Raw genomic sequence first — 26,499 nt, 5'->3', positions numbered from 1 at the left:
TATAATTTTAAAATGTAGACTATGCTTTCATGCAGTCTTTGTTTTAGATTTTAACTATTCTCTGCTTGCTTTTTGTTTCTAAAATATTTCCAGTATTAGCATGCATTACTATATAGCCTCTCCTCCTGCTTTTGCTTGCTTTGCTACCCAATATACATACCGGTATGTCTTGTACATTCTTGTTTGATCATTTTAAAGATACTCAGGAGTTTTGCATCCTTTAGTTTTCAAAGGAAACCATAGACAGTTTTAATCTTACTAGAAAAGGTGTACTTGCTTTGTAAAACAATTGTGTATGGAATAATTCCTGTCATGGTTAGTGGGGGGTGGCGGGGGACGGGACATTGTGTGCCACCTCCACCCCACCCAAAACATTTCTTCCTAATGTTCATGTCATTCTTAGAATTTCAAGGAGCATAATTGGACCTGCCCTTTGCTTTGGACATTGATTGCAACCTTTTACTGTAAACCTTTAACCACAGGAATTGGGGTCATAGCGTAGTGGCAGAGCACCTGCTTTGCATGCAGAAAGTCTTGAGTTCAGTCCCTGGCATCTCCAGATGGGACTAGGAAAGACCATGTTGGAAACACAAAAGAGCCACTGCCAGTCAGAGTAGATAAACTAAATGAACAAAACTTGAACCACCTACAGTCTGTGGGATCCCACACTCTCCTTACCATCTAGTATCACATGGTCTGCTACTTCCTCTGCCAGTCCCTTTGTTATCTTCTAAAGCAGTCCATTGACACATACAAATTTCCACAACCGGTTGGAAGCTGCTGACTTATCTTTTGGGAATCACTGGCTTCTTTTGTTGTACTTGGTAGGCGTTACTTACAGTTCTGTTTTTAGCTGTGCCACAGCTGTGCTAGGAGCCTTTTAACAAGGGGCAAGTATGGAACCTGTACGAGGAATGAGCCTTAAGGTTATGGCACCAAAAATTTGATACCAGTCTTTCATGATCCTGCCTCAGCACTTTCTGTGCCCACTGGCACACAAAAGATATGTCAGATATTGCATCTGCCTCATTTTTATCTTTCCCAATGTAGTGAATTAAACCACCATTTATACCTGAGTGAAGGGGAAGTCTCTTTTGGTATGAGAGGCAGAAATATTTGAACCCCAAGCTCTGGGAGTGCGGTCAAGCATTCTGAACAATTTGTCTCTTGAATAATAAGCAACCTTTGTGGTCAGTGTAAACAGGTTCAAACACAGTATTTTATCGTGCCATTATTTCTTTTGTAAATCCTTGACTTTATAACTTTTTCTTTTTGTATAAAAATTAGGGATGTGCACAAAGCGTTTCATGCACATCAGGGGAGGTGGTGAGTGGGCGCATTAAATGGAGGCAGGCAAGTCTTGCCTGCCCCTCTATCGCTCTTTCACCGCCCCACCACCACCACCCCAGCATAGCGCTGCCCATTACAAACAGCCCCGCTGTCCGTTCTTACACCGTGTGGGGATTACTATTTGAGAACAGGAAGTTTCCTGTTCCCAGCATGCTGCAGGTGTTGTCACGTAAATGGCATGCATGCTTGCAGACACCATTTATGTGATGACAACACCTATTTAAAGTGCGCCCCCCCCCGGAAATGTTTTGGCTGGGGAACTCAAATCGTTTCAGCGCCTCAAATTAGAGGCACCAAAACGCTTCATACGCATCCCTACTAAACATCAGCATTCTTATACAGAAAGTGTGCTCTTCCTGGATGACAATAAGCCCACTTAGGTCCATTGTTCAACAATCAGGGCGCTGTTTGTTATGGACAGCACTGCATTGGGGTGACAGTGGGGGTGGAGGCGGAGGAGGAGGAGGAGTGACAGAGGGGCAGATAAAGTGTGCTCTTCCTGGAGAACCAAGCAGGGAAATGGCAACAACACAATGAGCCCACTTAGGTCCCTTGTTCAACCCATCAGGCATTTTCACACATGACACTAAAAGTGCCTTTAAACATTGTATTTATCTATTAAATTAATTCTCGTAGACGTGCCTCTGTGGGGATGCGTCCCGGCAACCCAGCGGATTGGCTGGGCGGTGGAGACACCGGATTGGCTGGGCAAGGGAAGTGGCCACTTAGGGAGGAAAGGAAAAGAAGGAAAGCGGGCAAGTGGAGAGGAGAACTGAACGGACTGGGGTGGGGGAGGGGGGAAGCTGTGGGGAGAGAAAGCGGTGGAGCCTGGGTGGGCAGAGACACAGAAATGGCTGGCTGCTTCCCTCACTAGAGGGAGGGCTATGCAGGAAGGAGCCACCTGAACGCTTGGCTGCCCAAGGAGGTGGTGGCAATGGCCAGTGGGGAAAACACAAGCAGCTTAGAAAGCTGTGGGGTGGGGCGGAAGTACAAATAAGAGAGAGAAAATGAGAGAGAAAGAGGGAAAAATTGGAGGAGGGAGCAAGCTGGGGCAGAAGGCGGGGGGGGAGGGGACTGGAACAAAAGGCTTGGAGGAGGGAACTGGGGCAGAAGGCTTGGGGGGAGAACAGACTGGGGCAGAAGGCTTGGGGGGAGAGCGGACTGGGGCTGAAGGCTTGAGGGGAGAGCGGACTGGGGCTGAAGGCTTGAGGGGAGAGCGGACTGGGGCTGAAGGCAGGGGGGAGAGCAGACTGGGGCTGAAGGCAGGGGGGAGAGCAGACTGGGGCTGAAGGCAGGGGGGAGTGTACTGCGGAGGCAAGCGGTGGGCCGCGGAGCCCGTACTTGGCCCAGCGGCGGGCCCGCCCCGCCCCGCCCGCGGAGGCCAGGCGGCGGTGGGCCCGGCTTGCCCATGGAAGCCAGGCGGCGGGCCACGGAGGCCAGGCGGCGGGCCATGGAGGCAAGGTGCCCGTGGGAGGCCAGGGCGGGAGGGAACCGGGCGGTGAAACTTCCTAGTTCGCCGTCTGGGAGGAGGAGCAGCGGCGGCGGGGCCCTTTGTGGCCACCCACCACCTGGTAAGGTCTGTGGCAGCAGAGGTAAAGAACTCAGTGCGGGGAGGGGGAGGGCAAGAGAGAGTGGGGCAGGAGGGAGGCGCGTGGGGGAGAGACAGAGCGAGCGAGAGGTGCGCGGAGGAGGGACAGAGCGAGCGAGAGAGGTGCGCGGGGAGGGACAGAGCGAGCGAGCGAGGCGCGTGGGGGAGGGACAGAGCGAGCGAGAGAGGCACGCGGGGGAGAGACAGAGCGAGAGAGAGAGGTGCGGGAGGAGAAACAGCGAGCGAGAGAGGCGCAGGGGGAGAGAGACAGAGCGAGAGAGGCACGGTGGGGGGAGAGACAGAGCGAGCGAGAGAGGCGCGGAGGGGAGAGAGACAGAGCGAGTGAGAGAGGCGGTGTGTGGGGGCAGAGCGAGCAAGAGAACTTTTGTGGGGGGGACAGAGCGAGTGAGAGAGCTGTGGGAGGTCCAGCCAAACAAATTCTCCCAAATAAACCCAAAAAGGAAGTGAACTACCGCACAGATGCTCTGTGTGGGTTCAGCGAGAATATATATAAATCTTTACGGGTTTTCCTACATATTCATTACCATTGTGGAAATGCAAAAGGTGCTTTTAAGTCTGTGTGTAAAAATATCCATAGTTGTTTATTTTAAAAACAAAACAAAACAAAAATGCATTGTTAGGTTTCAAAACCTCATTTGGTTGTGCTGTTTTTTAAAACTTTGGTGTTGTGCAGTCAAGTAGTTCATGCATTATGAAGTCCCGTAGGAAGTTTTGCAGTGCTGTAATGGGCCTAATAACCCTGACTGCTCTGCAACAAGAGAAGTTATGCTCACCTAAGAAGTTTGCGAAGCTGTTTCTCTGTGATATTGTGCAGCCATTAGCAGAAGACCTTCTCCAGGACACATACAAGTTTGCGCTGCAAGGTTGTGCAGCTGGTTGTGCAACATATTATCCAACTTGTCAACATCCTCTACTCTTGCAGGAACTAGTCTGAAATGGACTTTCCTTACTTTGCCCAATGTCACTGCACTAGACCCTTTCACTAACATAACAGTATTATTCTAGTGCATCAGAGGTCTGGATGTAGGGCTCTGAATTCCCCTTGCCAATTTGAATTTCTGACATCTCTTTTATTCTTGATTTTGTTTTAAGTCTTAGGTCATGTTTTCACATATTCAAGGCTTAGAAATCCCACATATATGAGTTAGCTAATGGGCTAACTGGGCTACATTCTGTTGAAATAAGGGACACACTGGGGTGCAACTTTAAAGGCAGCCCTGACAGTGCAGAAGCAAGGCTACTACAGAAAGACAAATGCAAGCATTTTTGAGTGTTATGATATTTAGTTTGCATGTGAAGCTTCTGACTAGACTTCTCATTGGCCCTCATCTTGTTATGGTCAGATCACTTCTTGATAGGATTTAGACCTATGGGGGCTATTAACCTCTGCAAGGATGGCCCACCCACAGAGGCTTATGAAACTATATGGCTTTCTGAGGGATTTTCTGGTTGCTAGTTCTGGCAATTGTATTGAAGCTCTGGATAATCTCTGGAATGAGGAAATGACCTGGCAGTCGATGTGACCGCTCCATAGTACCCTCTCCCACTTCATGGTGTCAGGGTAGTTCCATAATTTTTTTGCGGGGGGCTCCAGACAGTGAAGAGACAGGGTTGACAGCTGGAGTGACGCTGGAAGAAAACTTGAGATTAATCCAACCAAATTTTAGGCCTAGGCTATGGTGATGATACATCCTTTGTTTATCACAGTTTCATTAGTGATGAGCAAAGTTCTTCTGAGTGCTGAAGTTTGTGTTGCATCTTAGTCAGTCTGGAGCAACAGATGGCGGAGGCCCACGGTAACCAATTTTCACAACAATTTTCAGATAAAATCCCTCGCATGTGTTCTGACTTGAACTTGAGGGTTTCAGTATCTATGAATGTGCCTAGTGCATCTGTTTATCCAGTTGTTATGGATACTTTTCAATCTGTTCAGCCTGGGAAAGTGAACAAAATTCTTGAAAGTTTGTTACCAACCATTTGTCCTTTTGACCCTTGTTCATCTTTGCTAATTAAAGGTAATGGGGTGGGTGGAGGTAGCCAAATAGGTAGGGAAGATAGTGAGTGCCTCTCTTTGAGAGGGCAATGCTCATCAGTTCTGAAAGAAGCAGGAGTGAGAACATTAAAAAGCTTGTTCTGTCATGGACAGTTATCAGTCTGTTTTGAACCTTTCCTTTTTTAGTTTTATTCATTCATTCATTCATTCATTCATTCATTCATTCATTCGATTTCTATCCTGCCCTTCCAAAAATGGCTCAGGGTGTTTCACACAGAGAAATAACAAATAAATAAGATAAACAAAAAGGACCCTGTCCCCAAAGGGCTGACAATCTAAAAAGAAACATAAGATAGACAGCAGCAACAGTCACTGGAGGTACTGTGCTGCGGGTGGATAGGGCCAGTTACTCTCCCCCTGCTAAATAGAGAGAATCACCACATTAAAAGGTGCCTCTTTGCCAAGTTAGCAGGGTTTGGTCAAGGGGTTTGAGAGGGCTGTGTTGACCCAACTCTAGGTAGTTTTGGATGAGACAGATTGTCTAGACCCAAGTCAGTCTGATTTTTGACCTGGTTGTGAGACTGAAACAGCTGCTGCTGCTGCTGCTGCTGCTGCTACTTATATACCACTTTTCAACAGAAGTTCTCAAAGCGGTTTATACAGAAAAATAAAGTAAATAAATAGATGGTTTCCTGTCCCCAAAGGGCTCACAATCCAAGAAGAAACATGACATACCAGCAACAGCCACTGTTTTGCCTTGGTTGATTACCACACTGGGACCTGCTGGACCTCTCAGCAGCTTTTGATACCATAGACTATAATATCCTTCTGGACTGCCTTTTAGAGCTGAGCCTGGGTGGCATGGTTCTGTGCTGGTTTAGGTCCTGCTGTTATGCAGGAAACCTGTATCACTGTGCGGGACCTTTAAGTGAGTTTATAAAATAGGCAGAAATTCCCAGAAAGTCACAACCACATTAAATTTCAAATAAAATAAATTGTTTTACTTAATACAAATAAGAGGCTTGATTCGAATGATAATGAGAGAATTCACACATGGCTTGGACTTGGAGATGGACACATGTCCAGGCTCAATGCTTTTCCTCTTCTATAAGCATAAATGCATATATACAATTATTGGGATGGAGAGAGGAAGAGGTAATGGAAGGTTGATCTGGCCTACTTTTAGTGGGGAGGTGCTCGGAGCGGCAGCAGCCCATTCCCATGCAGATCATGGAGGGCTGCTGGGAACCAGGATGTTGAACCAGGAAGAACTGACTTGTACCGTGGAGTGGAAGAGGAAGAGAGAGTGGGATGGGTTGGGTCTAAGTTGCCTGGATCCGACTAAGAAGAGAAGTAAGGGGAAGCAGCTGATTCCAGTAAGGCAGTGGAAACCTTTAACTGTGGTCTGAATACTGTCATGGGATGGATGTGGGCACATAAACTGAGACTAATCCAGACAAAACAAAAGCATTGCTAGTCTGTAGGAAGCTGTTCAGGTATTTCAGCCTGTTGAGGTAACACTCTTTATGGATTGTAGGCTGGGTGTTTTCCTGGATCTAGCTTTGCGCTGGAAGCCCAGGTGGCAGGTGTGGCTAAGAATGCTCTTGCATCGCTTCGGTTTGTGTTCCAGCTGCAGCCTGTCCTGGCTTCAGTGCTACATGCTTTGGTCACATCCTGACCTGATTACTTCAGTGCACTGTAGTTAGAGCTGCCCTTTAACAATTTTTGGAAACTGCAGCTGGTGCAGAATGCTTTTGCCACGTTGCCTCAATTTTGTCTGCTCTGCACTGGCTCTGATTTGCTTCTGGGCCGAATACAAGAGACTGGTTTTGTTTAAAACCCTAAATGGCTTGGGTGCAGGGTACCTGAAAGACCACCCTACTATATGTGAGTTTGCCTGCCTATGCGGCCATCCACGGAAGCTCTGCTCCTGGTTCCTGCACCATCTTAGGTGAGGCATGCCCCTAGGCTATGGAATTCTCTGCCCCTTCCATCGTGGCTGGCTGGTGGAAGATGAGTCTGTTGCTTACTGACTGGCAACTCTTCAGCTGCTCTAGTGTGATGGGTTTAATTCCTGTGTTTTATCTGATATTATTGCATGGGTTTTTTTCCTTGCTTGGAAAAAAAACAAGCAGGAAACTTGGATCACCTTTTTTAACTGCTTGGATCACCTTTTTGAAGGCAGTATATAAATTGTATTATAAATAATCACATGTCAAAAACTGCATCTTTCTGGTACTTTCATTAAACTACCTTTTCCAGCTTTCCCATTCACTGCATTTGTGAATTGCTTTTGGGTTGGCTTAGTTATGACTTTCTATGTCCACCCCAGTGTGTGTGTTGCTGCATTTCTTGGGAGAGGTAGAGTGTTGAATTGAGGTAAACGCTTGCGTGGTATAGTGGTTAGGGTGCTGGTCTAGGACTGGGGAGACCTGAGTTCAAATCCCCACTCAGCCATGATACTTGCTGGGTGACTCTGAGCCAGTCACTTCTCTCTCAGACTTCTCTCTCATACTTAGGAGAAACCTACGTATGTAGTACACCGCTCTGGGCTCCTTGGAGGAAGAGCGGGATAGAAATGTAATAATAATAATAATAATGTAACAGTAAGATAAATGACTTGAATTTTCATAGATTCTTTTTCTGTGCTTTTTGGAGTTTTAAACTGACATCACTTGCCTCCCTTAATAAATTATACCTCTTCTGAATTCCTGCCAGAATGTTTCATTTTTAGATTATAAACTTGTCTGTTAGTGTTTCTATAAAGCGCTAGGATAGAATGAGTTGATCATGTTTTTCCCTTATAAATGAGTTCCCATTAAAAATTGATGATTTGGGATTATCACCTTACAGGTAGGTGAGATTTGAATTTGTGGAATTTATTATCCTTTGCGGGGGGCGGTGAAGTAGTATCTTGCAAATATAATTGCTATTTCTATCTTTTTTTTTCTTTGTGTGACTTTGCTGACACTGCTGCTCAGAGTGGTACTGCTATAACATGCACTAGAATGATTTCTGACTTCCCATTTCCAGTCTTGCAGCATTTTTCATTTATTTATACACCAGTATGACCTTTGCCTATACAATGTACTTAAAACTCAATAGAAACAAAGCAACAAACTGAATGCTCCAGGAAAAACTGCTATCCAAAATGTATGCTTGATTGCATGGGGGCGGGGGAAATGGCCACTGTTCTGGTGGAAGGCCCGGAACAGGCCGAAGATCACCCGAAACGGGAGCTTTTTGACATAAGGAAGGCCGGTGGGGGGAGAGGGGGGACCTCTGTGGACCTCAACCACCCCTGACGGCCTTGGAGAAGCTCCCCCGCAAGGGGATAAGTAAGTGTGTGTTTGTGTATGTGTATGTGTATGTGTATATATAACGTTTGTGAAGCCACCTGAACCGGGGAGGGCAAAATTGAACTGGCCCAGTCTGATTCGAGTCCATTTTGGACTTGAACCAAACCAGGCCAGCCAGTTTTGTGCACACCCCGGTAACAATACACTATAGTTTGCAAGTCCACATCTAATCATCAGTGGTTTTGACATTGATAGATAGCTTTAGATAAACTTTGATAAAACTATGATAAACTTTAGATAAACTATGATAAACTTTAGAAAATGAAAAGAAGAGGGAAATTGAGCGTGAGGGGAAAAGGAAGAGAAGGAAGAAGTAAAAATCAGTTTTGGGGACCCTCCATCTTGGGGTGATCTGTGAACTATGGTTGGGAGATTTAAGTGTTATATCTGTACTGGGTTTTGTGTCTCCTCTGCCTTACAACCTTTCTATTGCATTTGAAGTGAAAATACAAATCTACTTCAGTCTTCCGGAAATATTACTGAGTCCTAATAAGAGGCAAATGATAAAGCTCAGAATGAGAGACTTTCATGTATTTGCACTGATTCAGCCAGTGACTTTCATTGGTGTAGTGGTTAAAGTATCAGATTAGGACTTGATAGACCCAGGTTCAAAACCTCACTCAGCCATGAAACTCACTGGGTGACCTTGGGTCAGTCACTTTTTCTTAGCATAACTTTATTTTATTTACAGGTGAAACTTGGAAAATTAGAATATCGTGCAAAAGTCCATTAATTTCAGTAATGCAAATTAAAAGGTGAAACTGATATATGAGACAGACGCATTACATGCAAAGCGAGATAAGTCAAGCCTTAATTTGTTATAATTGTGATGATCATGGCGTACAGCTCATGAAAACCCCAAATCCACAATCCCAGAAAATTAGAATATTACATGGAGCCAAGAAGACAAGGATTGTAGAATAGAACAATATCGGACCTCTGAAAAGTATAAGCATGCATATGTATTCAGTACTTGGTTTGGGCCCCTTTTGCAGCAATTACTGACTCAATGCGGCGTGGCATGGATGCCATCAGCCTGTGGCACTGATGAGGTATTATGGAAGACCAGGATGCTTCATTAGCGGCCTTCAGCTCTTCTGCATTGTTTGGTCTCATGTCTCTCATCCTTCTCTCAGCAATGCCCCATAGATTCTCTATGGGGTCAGGTCAGGCGAGTTTGCTGGCCAATCAAGCACAGTACACTGTATACTTTTCAGAGGTCCGATATTGTTCTATTCTACAATCCTTGTCTTCTTGGTTCCATGTAATATTCTAATTTTCTGGGATTGTGGATTTGGGGTTTTCATGAGCTGTACGCCATGATCATCACAATTATAACAAATTAAGGCTTGACTTATCTCGCTTTGCATGTAATGCGTCTGTCTCATATATCAGTTTCACCTTTTAATTTGCATTACTGAAATTAATGGACTTTTGCACGATATTCTAATTTTCCGAGTTTCACTTGTATTTATCAAATTTGTAGGCCACCTCAAACGTCTATCTCTAGGTGGTTTACAGCAACATAAAGCAAATGAAAACCTTAAAAACAATTTAAAACCCTAGTCAAGTTAAAAGACTTGGATGAAAAATGTGTCTTTAGGGACTTTTTAAAAGTTGTCAGAGCTGGGAAAGCTCTTATTTCAGCAGGAACAGAGAAGGCCCATCCCTGTGTAGCCACCAGACGAGCCGGTGGCAACTGCAGATGGATCTCTCCAAATGATCTCAATGGGTGATGGGGCTCTTGGTGAAGAAGACATTCTCTTAAATGCCCAGGGCCTATGCTGTTTAGGGCTTTATAAGATATAACCAGCACCTTGTATTTTGCCCGATAGCCAGTGTAGTTTTTTTAGTATAGGACAGTGGTTCCCAAACTGGGAGCCTCTAGATGTTGCTGAGTAGTGTTCTCTCTAATTTTTTCCATCTGTGTGCGGAATGAATTTTGTTCCGAGTGGCAGTATCAAGGCAGTGTGTGTTAACATATATTCAGAATGGAGCCTTCCTGATTAAACCTGAGCGGGATGTGAAACCAACTGAGTGGACATAAAAAAAACATGTGAGCGCGCACACATGCGCAAGCCTCAGGGGGAATATTGTTGCTGAACTACAACTCCCATCAGCCCCAGCTACAATTTATTGTAACTGGGGCTGACGGGAGTTGTAGTTCAGCAACGTCTGGAGGCTCCCAGTTTGGGAACCACTGGTATAGGAGTAATATGGTCTCTCCGAGATGGCCTGGAAACCAACCTGGCTGCCGCATTCTGTACAAACTGCAGTTTCTGGACAACATACAAAGGCAGCTCCACATAGAGTGCACTGCAGTAGTCAAGTCTGGAGGTTGCCAGCATATGTACTATTGTTCTGAGGTTGTTTATTTCAAGAAACAGACACAGTTGACGTATCAAACAAAACTGATAGAAAGCACCTCTGACCACTGCCTCAACCTGGGCCACCAGGGAGAGGTTTGGATCCAGAAGCACTCCCTGACTGTGTACCTGTTCCTTCTGAGGAAGTGTGACCCCATCCAGAACAAGCAGATCACAATTGTCTTCTGAGGTCCTACCCCGCACAATAAGTACATCCGTATTATCTGGGTTCAGTCTCAACTTGTCCCTCATCCAGCTCCAGGCAGGCATTTAGGGAGGTTTTGCCTTCTCCTGACAATGATGACATGGCAAAATAGATTTGGGTATTAACAGCTTACTGATAACACCCTGCACCAAATCTCCTGATGATCTGTCCCAGCTGTTCCATGTAGATGTTAAAAAGCATTGGAGACTGTATGAAGCCCTGGGGGACGCCATATAAAAGTTCATATTTTGAAGAGCATCAGTCTCCAAGGGACATACTGTGGAATCTGCCTGAGAGGTAAGAGCGGAACCACTGCAAAGCAGTGCCTCCCACCCCAACCACCTCGGGCGCTCCAGAAGGATACTGTGGTCAATCGTGTTGGATGCCACTGAGAGATCCAAGAGGACCAATAGAGTTACATTCCCTCTGTCAATTCCTAATTGGAGATCATCCAATTAAGCAACCAAGGCAGTCTTCACCCAAAACCCAGTTTGAAATGGGTCTAGAAAATCATTTCCTCCAAGACTGTCTTGAGCTGGGAGACCACCATCCTCTCAATTACCTTTCCCAACCATGGAAGGTTGGAGACAGGTCTATAGTTGCTTAACTCTGAGGGATCCAGTGCAGGCTTCTTCAGAAGAGGTCTAATGATTGTCTCCTTAAGACAGGGAGGCATCCTGCCCACTTTCAGAGAAGCATTTATAATATTTACCAGATCTTCTAAAACAACCCCCCTGCTAGATAGTATAAGACATGTTGGACAAGGGTCAAGAGAACAGGTGGTAGGCTGCAGCATTCCAAGCAGCTTGTCCACATCCCCACGAGTTGCAGACTGAAACTGATCCAGCCTAACCACTTAAAAGGAGTTGGTGGACACATCTACATCAGACACAGCAGTAACTGTGGAGTCTGAGTCTCAGTCGCCCCAAATATGAGAAATTGTATCCACACACAAAACTCAATTTAAAATGTCACGGCAGTTAATTGATAGTTCTAAATTCTGATTCAAGAGAAGAGAGGCATTTACTAGCTCTCTCACAACCCTGACATGAGCTTGCAGATGGAATACGGGCAGAAAAGAATTACTTCTTTGCCGCACGTATTGCCTGAGCATAGCTCTTCAAATGTGTTCTATGTTGTAATCTGTCAGATTTGAGTTGAGTCTTTCTCTACTTGTGCTCTACCTTGCCGCTTCAGCTTCCGTAGTTCTTCTGTATACCAAGGGGCCAGTTTTGAAGCGGGTTGGAGAGGATGCTTATCAGTGATCATGTCTACTGTCCTGGTGAGTTTGCTGTTCCAGTTCTCCACCAAGGCATCAACAAGTTAATAAAACTCATTTAGTCAAGATCCTTGCTTGGGTGAACTTAGAGAACAGAATGTGGACCACTCTGATAGTAGACTGAATGATAAGAACTAAGCTGAGCATCTTACAGCTCCTGAGGACTATCTTTGAAATGCAAATGAACTAATGACAGAACTGATCACCTTTTATTCTAGAGTTGGTATCACTATAAGCACCGAGCATCTTGTTTGTTCTTTAAGCTATAACGCCTCAGCCTTGGATGTTGGTGGGCAATGACATTTGAGAGGATGTCCCTCCTTTCTATGGTCCACTCAGTCCCAGCCAGTTTGCTGAGATTGCCACTCGGGCTAAGTACTGAGATGGAGTGTAGAGAAACCATAAGCCTGTGGATTTTTATTAGAAGACCTTGCTAATGGCCTATAAGCATTGACTATTGGCATGGGTAAACAATATAAGTTCAAAATCTAGACACTGTCTTTCTGGATGATCTTTTAGTATTAAATATGAGGATCAGGGACACAGTGATGGTGCTAAGAATGGTGATTAAGCTTACTGCAAATTTTATGGGAAGTACATAGCATAGGATTTGTTTTCTGTCACCTGCAAGTGTGCACATAGAACCTGTTGGTCATCAGCACACAGCTAGTTAGGGAGCCCTATTGGATCCTCAGTTCTGTTACTGGAGACTCGACGGCGAATTTCTTCTAGATGCCTACTCAGGAAAGCACTAGTCTTGTCATTTTAAAACAGATTTAAAGAGTGGAAATCACTTCCAGAGGTAGCCAAGTGGCCAAATTTCCATTGATTTAAATTACAGGATATCATCTTTAATATTGGAACAAGCAGGAACTATCCTAAAATCTCCAAACAGCAATGTCTGTTGATATCAAAGATATTGCTGAATGTCAACATATGGAGTATTTCTGTCTGATTTGTTTCTATTAAGTTTTTCTCTTGCTGAGAAAGCATGAAAATACTCAGCCACTCAGATTATAGTTTTTTTCTCTTCTCCTTTTTTCTGTTTTTCCTCCCTCCCTCCCTCTCTCCCCCTCTCTCTTTTTCTTCTTTCTTCCTGTGATCACTGCAGTCGTTTCTGGGGTTGGAGTGCAGATGGGCTGTCGAAGCACCCCCCTCCCCTTTTTCAGCCTAACTCCATCCCCGCTGCTCCTTCTCACAAGACTTTCAGGCGCTCTTACTCTCCCAGGTAACAAGCTACCTGTTAATCCACCTTGTCTGAGGTGTCACAATGTTATTTACCTTTGGCTCAGTAGAGTGCTTTCGAACAGCTAGGTACAGGGGATGAGAAGAGGGACAGCACTTTTTGCTTTTATCTATGAAGAAATCACTTCTCCATTACTCTGTTCCAGTAGCACTACCTGTTAAGTCATAACATGCAGATGCCAGAGAGTATTCCTCTTCCTTCCTTCATGCCTTCTTTTGGAAGCACTGCAATAAAAGCAAGGTCAGAGCTTGTTTTACACAAGCAGTAATCCAAAGGTATCACCCCTTAACCCACTTCCCCCTAGATGACGTGTATGTAATTAAAGCCTAGCAGTGCAGTCCCGTGCTAGGAATCAGGCGATCAGACAGAAAGTAGGAGGCAGGCACTGGGAGATAAGGTCAAACCATAAGAACATAGGAAACTGCCATATACTGAGTCAGACCATTGGTCTATCTAGCTCAGTATTGTCTTCACAGACTGGCAGCAGCTTCTCCAAGGTTGCAGGCAGGAATGTCTCTCTCAGCCCTATCTTGGAGATGTCAGGGAGGGAACTTGAAGCTCTCTGCTCGGCTTCATCCCCTGAGGGGAATATCTTGCAGTGCTCACACATCAAGTCTCCCATTCAGATGCAACCAGGGCAGACCCTGCTTAGCTATGGGGACAAGTCATGCTTGCTACCACAAGACCAGCTCTCCTCTCATCTTACTTTGTGCTCAAGCAGCCTAACTTAAACAATACATAGGTAGAGTGACTGCTGGGGAAATTTGTAGGAATCATTTATCGTCTCATCTTTTGTTAAGGATTTGTCATAGCATTTCCTAATCTTTCCAGAATGTTGATGATCAATATTCACCATAGTACTTAGGGCTGATTCATACTTGTAATGGCAAGTGTATTTGCTTTGTACACACTGGTGCTCACAGTGGCAACAACAACAACAAAAATAATCTCCAAAGGGAGGCAACACGTTTTGCCCATGCAGGGCTACATGGTAGATGTGTGCCAGGGAGCCTTGGTTGACTGTGAGTCTCCAGTACATAACAGCTGTGCATTTGCAAGCAGACATCGCCCTTCACACTTTGGAGACAGCAGCATTTGCACTTGCAAACAAAGTAAATATTCTTGCTGCATGAAGTATAAATTATTATTTATGTATCTATTTATTTATTTGATTTATATACTGCCCTTCCAAAAATGGCTTAGGGCGGTTTATGGGCCCTAATTGGTAGCATCCATTTGCAGTCACTGACCCTGATTGAACAGAGCATGTGTACAACAACCTGGCCGAGTGCTGTAAACAAAGCTGCAGTCCTGCTGTTTGGCAGTTTCTTTTTCAGGGGAGGGGGAAGGAACCCAGTTCCCAACTTCTCCTGTGCAGCAGGATTTTAGTCTGGTCCTGGCTTGGCCTGGGGTACCGCATAAGCTAGACTCAATCTAGTTAGCAATTCATAGGTGAAAGTTTGCTCTAACTTGCACATAGCCAGCCTAGCTGACCGATTCACACTATATTTGACTTACTTTTTCCAGTATTTTAAAAAAGCATAGAAGTTCCCTCTCAAATCACACCCATGCCTTAAGAAGCCTGCAGATGTAAAGTGTGTGCATGATAAACTTATCATGCACCTCTGACAGAGAGATAACTGAACAAGTAGAAATTAATAGGAAATCTTCTCGGTTTTAATTTGCAATGACTAAGAGTAGCCATCTTCTTTACAGTTGTCAGCCATTCAAAGCAATATAATGCACATGAAAGCAATGAACATAGGAACAAGGAATCCTGAAGGTTCAGTTTCTATCATCCAAGGGGGTGGGGGGAGTAGACAGTTGATAATTAGAAAACATGTTCTTCACTATTTATAGGCCAATCCTGTTTAATATGCATTGAAAGTTCCAGACATGGTGAAGCTTGTATTCTAAAGACAGTGTTTGTTGTAAGCTGTAGCAGTTGGGAAATAATATTGTGACATCTGTAAAAGTCACACATTTCTCTTCATCTTTGTTCACCTTGTGATCCACCAAGTTTTCTGCATGAATCATTTGTTTTCTATCTTGTGTGATTGATAGGATTTATTTATTGTAAACAGATGTTGTTCTATCTTGCATTTATTTTTCTGTCCCCTCACATTATCTGTGTATCATATAATTCCTGAACTGACTAAATGTATTTGCTCATACATGTGGTTACTCTTAAAACAAAACAAAATAAAATAAAATAAACAGAAACTGCTTTTCTTTCTTGAGCTATTTTATAAAGATTCATTCTCAGGTTATGAAAATAGGTTCTTCCCTTGTGGATTTTGGATGCAACTGGTATTCTGAGATTTCAAATAAATTCCATTTTGTGATACAAGTAATATGACACAAGACATTTATGCACTCTTCAGATATTGTTTCAGACTAATACATTCTTTCCAGTATTAACTCTTTCCCTAGTTGCAAAATGTAAGTTATTTTGTTAAACCTTTCAGAAAAGATAATTGCTTTCCAAAATGATCCTTTTCTTTTTCAGAATCCTTCATTCTTCACATAGCTAAATGAACTGAAGCAAACTGTATTTTCAATATGTACCTATTGTTATACCATCAGCCTATATGATATCTTACAGAGTAATATAAACAAAAGTTAGGTTCGTGCCCCAAGGAGTTTGCAATCTAGTCATGTAGAGGAGACAACAAGAGAGAGACAAGAATAATAAACAGCTAAAGAAAGAGAGGAGTGGGAGAGGCAAAAGTAGCAAGGGATGTATGTGAGTAAAAGCAGTTAGGTGGGTATAGGTATAGGAGAGAGGGAGACAACTGTGTACACAGATGGTATTGAAAGCTGTGGGATCTGCTGAAATTAAGAGAAGCTCAGGGAGTCCTGGGGAGTGGGGAGCAGAGGAGGTATTTCCACAAGTGGAAACGCTGATCAAACTACAGGTAGAAAGAGAGCCAGCTGAGAATAGCATCATAGAAAGAGTCAAGGAGGAATAAGTGGTCATCTTTATCAAAGGCATCAGAGGTAAAGGAGACAGAATAGAAAGCCTGTTGGGTACTGTGAGAGAGACAAAGCAGAATTGGCCTCAGTAAATGGCATGTTACAAAAATTTAGAGGTGAAGGGTTGAAGGGAGATTGGATACAAGAGGAGTTGGGAGACAGAGAGAGAGAAAGATTTAAGAATGTCAGTGGCATGTTTGAATGCAGCTTGGAAGAGAGAGCTTGTATATAGGGAATCAGATAATGGCATGTTCTGTTATAAGTAAACTCAGTGAACAACTTGTCCACATAATCATCTCAGCAGAGGTTCACCTAGGTAATTTTGGAGCGCCCCCCCTCCCCAAGTTAAGTATCTTGTTACACACACATATGCCCCCCAGTATTTCTAACACATGAAGTATTAAAACACATGCAGTATTTTTAACACGTGGGTTCTTGAGGGCACAAACAGCAACTGAACTCACAAGAATGTAAGACTATAAAACAGGTATATTCATGCAAATCTGCATTAACAGAAACATTTCAATACACAACTTAACGTATTCCCATTCTACATATTTATTTCCCCACCCCTGTCTTTAAAGCAGAGGTCACGCTCGGCACCTGGCGCAGGTCACAGTCACACTTGGCCGACCGGCACAGTGAGGGCCAGCGGCATGGTGACCACACCACCCGGGACAGACTAAAGAGGATTTGGTGGCCCCCCCAGGGGATGTGGAGGCCCTGGACTTCAGCCCGGAAGTCCAAGGCTAAGAGCACTTATGCATCCCAGTATGAGATTCACTAGCACTAGTGAAGATCCAATGCCATTTAAAAGAGAGAGAGAGAGAGAGCACGCACTATTGCTTCTCCTATGCTAAAAATGTATAAATGAATCATGCTGCGACTTAACCATTCCGAGTTAATTTTTTTGATTGATGAGAGTAGGTTACATTTTCAAATGTTTTTCTGGAACCTTGAGGACTACAGATTTAGCTTGGTTAAAAATGTCTGCATGGTAGAGTTGATACCTTTGTCATTTTAAGAAACACTGAAGTTCCACAGTCATGATTTTTGACATATATCTTGTAAGGTTCATGTGTCTGTACTTGAACACAGCATTGGTACTGCTTTCCTTGGATAAGTGACTTTGGGGTTTGGTTGGTTGGGTCTTCCGTGATTCAGCTGTGTGATTTTTGAGCATCCTGAGCTACATTAACAGAGCCCTTTTGTGTTTAAGTCCCATGGAAAGCTAATGGGGGAAATGTATGTGTACACATTCTAGTGTTCTCTTTCTGTGTTCATTTTGCTCATGAAAGGAATAACCTTGTGATGTGTGCATTCCATAGGCAAGTTGAAGCTCCCATTATTCTGTAACAGATCTCATTGAGACTTTTGCTAGGGATATGTTTGAATGAGCACAAAGTAATAATATTTGTTCAGAGAGTACTGTCAAAACCCTGTCAAAATCTTTGGCCAAGTGTTCATTTGTGAAAGGTGTGGCAGATCTCTCATTGTATTGACTGAAGTAGCTGTAAATATTTAGTTGCAATCTTTTCTAGCCAGAAGGGTCTGTAGCTTTGCTGTAGCAGGTTCATAGCAGTTCCTCCTGTTCTCTTATCCCATACTGCTCCCAAATGGCGCTCTCTCTTTCCAGACAGACTTTCCTTCTGAGTCTTTGTCTGTTTAGAGTTTAGGAGTTGTCTTAAGGCTCCTTCAACAAAACACACCATGTACATTCAGTTCTGGCGGTGCTACTTGGGCTGGTGTTGAAAAATGAGTACATTGACAGAGATCCAGGGATTGTAACTGTTCCCAGAATTCATGTAACCCATGGAGAACTCAGAAGACATAAATCTTGTCCTTGGTCGGCAGTTCTTGAATCTCTTCCAGGAGGAGAAACTCTTCTAAACAATTAAAATCCTGGCATAGGCAATTGACATGTTGGTGACATGCCTATTCATAAGATGTTTCCATTTTGTGAAACACTCTTTCTCCAGATGTAGATTGATTATTGTAATGGGAGGGTCATCTTGCCAGTCTTTCACTTCTGGCACCTTGTTATACACAAAACTACATGTGATGAGGGCATCCCCATTTGGTGTTCACATGTCTGCCCTGTTTCACATATAAAACAGCTCAATTTATTTGTATTGTAGCCATATGCTGAGCCCATAGTGAGTTCAGTGCAGGGGGGTGGGGAGAGCAGAGTTCAGAACACACCCCCACTCTTTTTGTTGTAATAATGTATATATTCCCACACTTGCTTTGTATGTGTCTAAAACAGACACATGAATAAACAAATGTAGCTGCTCCAGTCATGTTTAGTTTGGCTTCTGTCTTTCTCCAGGTGTTTACTAAATGGGGCATACCCATGCAGACAGGAAATCAATGTCATCCATTTCTTTTTGGCAAAGATGAGGTTTTGTTGCCTCTAATGCTGTCCATTTCTCCTGATAGTTTTAATTGTGAATAGTCTCCACAAATTCTTGTTTTACTTTGTGCATAAAACTTTTTTAAAAAAAAACAAAGAAAAACAAGAAACATGTTTTCCTTTACAAGTTACTGTATTTAGGCTTATTCTTCTTGCATAATACTTGCCCCAAATTTAAGACTTGAGACCAATCAACCCTGAACTTCATGTAGGCTTTTGATCTTAATATCCATATTGTTTTTCTCAGGTTTGCAAGCAATTTGCAAGATTTCCTCAAGATTAGCATGTGCAGGACCTCTTCCCCTCTCCAATTCAATAACCTTAAAAAAAACCTTTTGGATTCCTTCAACAGTCCTCATTTTCTACCTAAGGAGAAACCCCCAGATTTGCCTCAAATCCTGCAATTATCATTACAGGTGTTTAATACAGTTATAATAGCACAAAAGGTGTGGCTGATCTGAATCTGGCTTTCAGTCTGGTATTCTGAATTACCTGCGATTTGCTATACCAGCACATCTGTAGTTGTATACAGAGTAATTGAAGGGTGGAGGGCTTATGCAGTTCGGTACCTGCTAGAGACTTTTTTTAAAAAATCAGCAAAGAAAAGTAAGGCTCTGCTGATAACTCTTCATGTTTTCTTTTATAAACCTGTTTCAAGTATTCTAATGCAAACTCCATTGGCATCAGTGATGCTTGCCCTGATGGAGCACTTTGAGAATTGAGCCACCTGGAAAACCTATTCACATCTAATACTCAAGTAATGGTAGCAATCATTTTTCTTTTTCCATAGCTTACCTCTGACTATAATTAACTCCTAATGATTTAGATTCTTGGTCTTAGATTTCACCATGTAAAATAAGCTTTAAAGCCAAACACTAGTATATTGATGTATTTCATGCACTGAATCCATAATCCCACAAATTTTTGAGTCTTTATTACTAACCCTTTGTAGTCATTTATTACATATTTGGAGCTAGGCCTTGACTAAGATTATTGGAACACTTGAACCTCATGTGGAAATAGTTGTTCTTGATTTGTCTTGGTTTATTATGATATGAAAGAAGACTTATATTAAAATTATGATTAAAAGTATTGCTTAAATACTTTTAACACCCTAGGAATTAGTTCATTGAAAAATCTGGTTGGATGTTCATATTCAGTGTTAGTATCTAGTGAATAGATTATTTTACACATCCCAAATTCCAAACAAAATTGTTGAATTTTGATTTCGGGGCTTGTGAAAGTTAGCATATGTTCAGAGCTGAATTTCAGACAAACAATTCATTGGTTTTAACATTCCATATGTGTTCGGTCTTTAGCATGCTGGATTACGACACGGAGAACCTAAATTCTGATGAAATTTACAGCTCTCTTCGTGGAGTCACAGAGGCAATTGAAAAGTTTAGTTTTCGTAGTCAAGAGGATCTAAATGAACCAGTCAAACGTGATGGAAAGAAAGACAGTGACATTGTAAGTAACCTTCTGTGGGTGAAAGGAATTCTAAGCATATTGGCCTGTTAGCATGCAAAGCACACTTAAATTTTGAATAATTTTCTATTTATTAGAAAATAACTTTCTCCTGTTTGTTGACGATATGCATCTTCTTTCTACGAGACTTGTAGAACTAGTGGCATTTGAAGCAGCCATTAGGCCAGATTTGCAAGGGTGGTCACCCATGTGAGTGGCCACTCAGAAAGCAACTTGTACCAAGCTATTTGTGTGAAGCAGTTCCCTGTGCAGTTGCCAGGATTTTGATCACATGGACGTTGCTAAAATTGCCAGAACTGCATTGGGAGCTGCTTCAGACAATCACTGTTGCTGTAAAAGTATCCTTTGTGCAATTGAGTTTCAAACAGTAAGACATGGCAGGGTGGCTTTTCATGTGAATCAAGTCTCATGCCTCAGAGGTAGGTTGGGCTAAGTAACAAAGCCATTCCTATATACTGTCTATATAATTTCTTAGCTCAGTGACTAAGCTATGGGGGTGGGGGCAAAAAAGACATTGGGGGAAATCACTAAGTGGCTTAAAAATAGAGAATAAAAAAATCCTTCCTCTGTTAATGTTTTTCTCCAGTGCTGTTAAACTAAATAATGTATGGATTCTTCTAACCCTTGAAACACTAAAGCTGTATGCAAATATTCAAATCCTACAAATTGATCAGGATTATGCTGGCCTGCTCCCATGGCACAGCCCACCTAATATTTGTGCATTGATCTCCATGTGTGTATAAGAGTCTACATGTTTAGAGTCCATTACACATTGGCCCTGTCTGCATGATCCATACAGCTCAGTTTTGGGATACATAGATTACACAGGTTGGTGTACATGCATTGGTCTTCATACCAGACCCCAAACAAAGTCCAATGCACAAATGGCAGGTGGGAGTAGTATGCAGCAGTCCTAATCTCCCCCACATGTAGGATTTGAATGTCAAGCAGATTTTACCTTTGTCATTTTATAGCACAAGAAACTATGGGTTGGTTAGGCAAAACTTCTGTCTCACCTGAAATGATTCGTGGTTAAAATGGGAATGGACTATGAGCATGCACATCATTACACATTCTCACAATGTCCTGATGTCGTCCTAGTGCATTCCTTAATTGCATGGAGAGCATTATTAAGGATCATACCAGGAAGACATCAGGGCATTACAAGAACATGTAGACATCTTTTCCCAACATCCTAAGACATGTATGTTCATGGAATGTTCCTGTTTTAATCATGTGAGCTAGTAATGGGGGTAATAAAACCCCATTTCATGATTCTGTTAGTCCAGTAATGAAGTGATTTGGAATAGCAGCAGGCTACTAAAATGTGATTTTCTTTTAAAAAAACAAAAACTTATTTTAATATTTGCAATGTTTTGTTACATGTGTTTAGACTGAAGTATGTTAGCCAGAAATGATGTGTTCAGTGGAGTCGAATTATACTCTATCTTACTTAATGTATCTGTTTATTGTATCCAATCCTATCCCAAATGCTCAGGGTGGATATTAATTGCTATGACAACAAATTGTGAAACAGATTCCCATTAAAATGTGACGTAATAATAAAGTAACATTGCCCTCTTCTGGCCTAATCCTGGCCATTGAACGTTAGCCTAGTCTTTAACCATTTGTTTTCCCAATTCCTGCAGGTTTCTCGGGATGGTGGGATAGCCTCACCAGCCACTGATGTGCGTGGAAGCAGTGATGTTGTGGAAGGGGGAAGGATGGCTCTAGACAACAAAACTTCCCTGCTCAATACCCAGCCCCCACGTGCCTTTTCAGGACCCCGAACCCGAGAATATAATCCCTACCCATACTCTGATACTATCAGCGCTTATGACAAGAGTGCTCTTAAGGAGGCGGTGTTTGATGATGATATTGATCAGCTTCGGGATGGTTGGTATTTGTTTGCTTCCTAAACTCTGAGGTCATCCTATTTTTGCTCTGGAATTTTGAATTTCCATATTTAATTGGTAACATCATATCACACTGAAACTACTTTTTTATTTCAGTTTACATCACATGTTAACCCAGCCCTGCTAGAATATGCAACAGAAGTGAATAATATGATTTGCATCACTGTTCATTGGGAAATCCTAGTAGTTCTTTCAGTTGAGTTTTCAACATTATAATACTTTCCCATGACCTGAGCTTGTTTTTGCAAAGACAAATGAGACGTTTCCCTTGGATCTTATGGGCAAGTGGCGGGGTGGGGGGCAGGAAAAGAAGGACTACACCGATGCACAGGAATGTCAGAAGTATGTGGGTCATCAGGAAACAAATGCAGCTTATTCATTACAGCTGCTGCAAATTTCATGGCTGCTCTGGTATACCAGTGCTTTATCAGTGTTTGCAGCCATTAACCCATGAAGTGTGGTGTTATCTCTGAACAGCTGGAGACACGAGCCAGGAAGCTGTGAACAGCAGCCGTTCCTTGATGTTTGTCATCAGTGTATTAGCACTGATGCCAAGCCGCCTTGGGATTTTCTTAATGAAAGGCAGGGTATAAATTTAACAATAAATAAATTAGGACATGGATGGCTCCCCTTTTACTCAGGGCTGGCCCACTAATGAATGAGATATGGTGAGGCAGCAGTCTGGTGCGGGGGATCAGCCCGTGCCCATCTCCGCTGGCTACCTCACCAGACAGCCATGCCCCTGTCTGAACTGGCAGGGGCAGGGCTGCTGCTACTCCTATTCCTCCAGCTTAGCATGTCCCACTCTCCCTGCCTTTGGAAAAGGCAGGAAGAACTAAGCTGGAGGAGCAGCAAGAGTGTTGGCTGCAGTCAAGTAACGAGCGATGGTGGGAGTGGAAGGAATTGGTGTATGGTGCACTCTTCATGCTGTGGAGGTGGAGTAAGGAGGTGATCCGGGTTGTGCAGAGGGAGGGGAATTGGTGCATGGTACACACCGCAAGGATGGGGTTAGTGGGGAGGGGCTTGGGCCAGGCCGGCTTTATCCTTTATAGGTTTCCTGCTTCAGAGTCTTATTTAGCCATGGAATTGGCTTGCAGATTACAGTTCTAAAGTTTTCCCTACCTTCTTGGAAGTACCGTTGATTCTATCACAGCCCATGTATCCATCTGCAAAGAATTGCTGTACTGGGACATGGTGATGAATGATAACACCAAAGAGCAAGAGTCAATATGTTGTAAATGCTGTTTATCAAACTGTGTAACCAGCATACTATAGAAAAATCAGGTTTCTAGGTGTATTAGCGAGGAATCCTAGGAATGAATTCCCCATCCTCAGTCATTTACTACAATTGTTGCTCGCTTCAGTGCATTTCCATCTGCGGTATTAGAGGGCAGGTATTAAAAAAGTTCCTTATTCAGCACGTCTTTGAGTGGTGATAAAGCAGCTGAGTCAATTACTCATATTTTATTATATAGGAGGAGCTTGATATTTGCAGGGGTTCCATTCCACAGTGCAACCGCAGATATGGAAACCGCGAATATCAAGGCAAATGGCAATTGGGAGTTAGTTTCCTGGTTGAGAGAAAACATGGGTGAAACATCCAATTTTTGCAGGGGAAGGGAAACACAGGGAGAAGCTGCCTACCATACTTAGCTGCTTCCCCTGAGTCACGCTGTGTCCCGGAATGCCCACAAATCAGCTGAAAATTGGCTGAAAATCGCCCTTTCATTTCCTTTTAAACGGAGCCATTTTGAGGCTCTAAAACAGAAAATGGCGACTGGAAATCACTTCTGCAATTATTTCCAGCCACCCCCAACCTGCAGATACGCAAGGTCAATGTGTCTCTTCCCCCCCCCCCGCCGCCCCGCCCCCCGTGTATACTGGGCTCAGGTATTACCCAACCATGGATACTCAGATAATGAATCCATGGATATCGAGGTTCTCCTGTATTGTAAATTTTATGACGACTTCTGGGTTGCTCTTATTGATCCATATCTAAGAAATTGTTATGGCCATTCAGATCAATCTTGTATTTAGCTATTTGCTTATGGATTGAGATGCTGGGGTTACATATAACATGGCCAAATTTATTTTGATTGCTAACAGGATTAGACAAATTATTATATCTTCTACAGCCCTTTAACTTCTCTGTATTATAGCTGTCAGATATTGTTGTTATGCTATGATGGGTTTTTTTTCTGGTCAGAGACCGAATAAAGAATTATCTGTCTATCTACAATTGTTGCTGGTTTGTCCTCACTCAGGAGTTGACCCACTTCTCATTTCTTCTATCAGTGCCCATTGATCATTCTGATTTGGTGGCTGATCTTTTAAAAGAGTTATCCAATCACAACGAGAGAGTGGAAGAACGGAAAGGAGCCCTCCTTGAGCTATTGAAGATCACAAGGGAAGATAACCTGGGAGTTTGGGAGGAACATTTCAAGACCATTTTGCTTTTATTGCTTGAAACACTTGGAGACAAAGATGTAAGATACTAACCCAAGATTCCATATAAATACTCCCCACCACTTAGGCTTTTTAAGATCTCATGTATTCCCTGTAGCCAAAGTGGGTGTTGCAGTCATGCCCACCCACAGTGTATGGGTCTAATGTTTAGATAGTTGTATGGGTTTACTGTCTAGATGACACTCTTGTGGTGGTTTATTGTCTAGGGCAGTGGTTCCCAAACTGGGATCCTCCAGATGTTGCTGAACTACAACTCCCATCAGCCCCAGCTACAATTTATTGGGAACCAGTGGTCTAGGGTGTTAATTTGCACCCTGGAATTTAAAGAAACTGAAACTGGTTCAGGACCTGCCAAGATTATGTGGCACCAGTGCTAAGCACTCAGATATAAAAACCTCTGATGGGTTCAAATCACTAACTAAAAAGCTGGAAGAATAGTGGCAGATCAGTATGGACAAGAGGATGAATGCCGGTACCAAAGACTATGGCATATCTTTAGATGCCTGTTTGTCCTTTGGATAATCCATAGTTAATATTGCATTGACTGTTGTGTATATGCACATGCACACATTATCCACACTGTATCTGACTTCATTATGCATTGTTCTCTTTTCTCGTGTTAGAGTGGACATTCTGACTTCTGGAGCTTTCAGTATATGCCAGCATATTAATGAGTGCCTTTTCAGCAGCTTTTGGATTTCTAAGCACTGTGCCTTAACTAGCCAAAACTAATGAAGACTTTGCTCAGTTATTGAGCAAGATGCTGTGCTGTAAAGTTCTGGCAACACAGTATCCCATAGGTCAGATCTATCGTTTCACCCAGACACCAGATTTTTGTATTTGTAGATTTGGATTGAGCTTATTTATCCCTATTAGGTACAAGTGTGCCCTGGCTTTATTAGCTTACATTGCACATGCAAACAATGGAAAGCGAGCAATATTGTGTTAATTGGAGTTTCTTCCTCCACAAAAACAAGGCGAGTAATTGAAAAACAGGCCCTTATCATTTCATGCTTTATTTACTGAGTAAATAAAGGGTAACTGAAATCCTGCCCATAGTTTTACCTGTTAGCAAGATTGAGATACCATTGAAATATTATTATTCTGAAGCAGCCCAGAGAGCTTGCTGCACACCAATTATTGTTTGCAGTTTGTATCTACCAGGTCTTGTTGTCATAAATGCTTTGGAAGATTTAATCAGGAGACAAGTCATGTGCTGGCACATGAATTGCTCAGGTGAATACCAAAGCATCAGGATGTACTTTAGAGTTCAATCTGGAGCAAGTTAAACTAAATACTCTTCTGTTGAAACTGTAGGCACTGTGTGGAATGGCTGTCATCCAAAACACAGCCCAGCAGTTACATAACCAGAGCAGTTGTTCTAGTATTCTCCCTAGTAACAATCCTCCAGTGCAGAGGGGTCAGGGAATGTCACAGTTGTGGTAGCAACAAACTACATGACAAAGCTGAATCCTTCATAAATTTGCTGTGTTAATTATAGTTGTTGATCTTCAGGGTTCAGTAAAGACCAGAGGTGTTGAAGCTCACCTTTTCTTGTCAAATCAGTTGGATTGGGTTATTTTATATATCTATTATATTAATTCTCCTGGGTGTGCCTTGGAATGTGCGTCCCAGAGCCCAGCTGATTGGCTGGGCGGCGGACACGCCTGATTGGCTGAGGCGCACTCAGGAGGATTGGTTGCTGCGGCAGCGGCCCAGCAATGGAGGCCAGAGGTGGCAGGCCCGGCCCAGCCACAGAGGCAAGGCCCAGGAGGGGAGAAAGAAGTGGGGAGGAGAGGTGGCTGGGCCCGGAAGCAGAGACTGGGGCAGAAG

The 26,499-nt window shown here is 43.1% G+C and overlaps 1 protein-coding gene across 42 annotated transcripts in view; it reads left to right on the top strand.

Annotated features, from left to right (window-relative positions):
- Positions 1-26,499, top strand: part of CLASP1 (cytoplasmic linker associated protein 1) — a 314,919-nt gene that overhangs the window by 261,329 nt on the left and 27,091 nt on the right. For 29 of the 42 annotated variants that reach the window (XM_053312569.1, XM_053312541.1, XM_053312433.1 and 26 more), the window contains 4 exons: positions 13,273-13,389; positions 20,116-20,266; positions 21,934-22,180; positions 24,496-24,686. In XM_053312569.1, the coding sequence (XP_053168544.1) occupies positions 13,273-13,389; positions 20,116-20,266; positions 21,934-22,180; positions 24,496-24,686 (706 nt within the window). The remainder of the gene's footprint in view (positions 1-13,272; positions 13,390-20,115; positions 20,267-21,933; positions 22,181-24,495; positions 24,687-26,499) is intronic. The other 13 variants (XM_053312677.1, XM_053312671.1, XM_053312683.1 and 10 more) reach the window with 1 other exon arrangement.

The sequence above is a fragment of the Hemicordylus capensis genome, chromosome 1 (assembly GCF_027244095.1).
Source record: "Hemicordylus capensis ecotype Gifberg chromosome 1, rHemCap1.1.pri, whole genome shotgun sequence".
Classification (NCBI taxonomy): Eukaryota; Metazoa; Chordata; class Lepidosauria; order Squamata; family Cordylidae; genus Hemicordylus; species Hemicordylus capensis.
The sequence above is the reverse complement of the archived record's forward strand: the minus strand, read 5'-3'. Positions and strand labels throughout refer to the sequence as shown.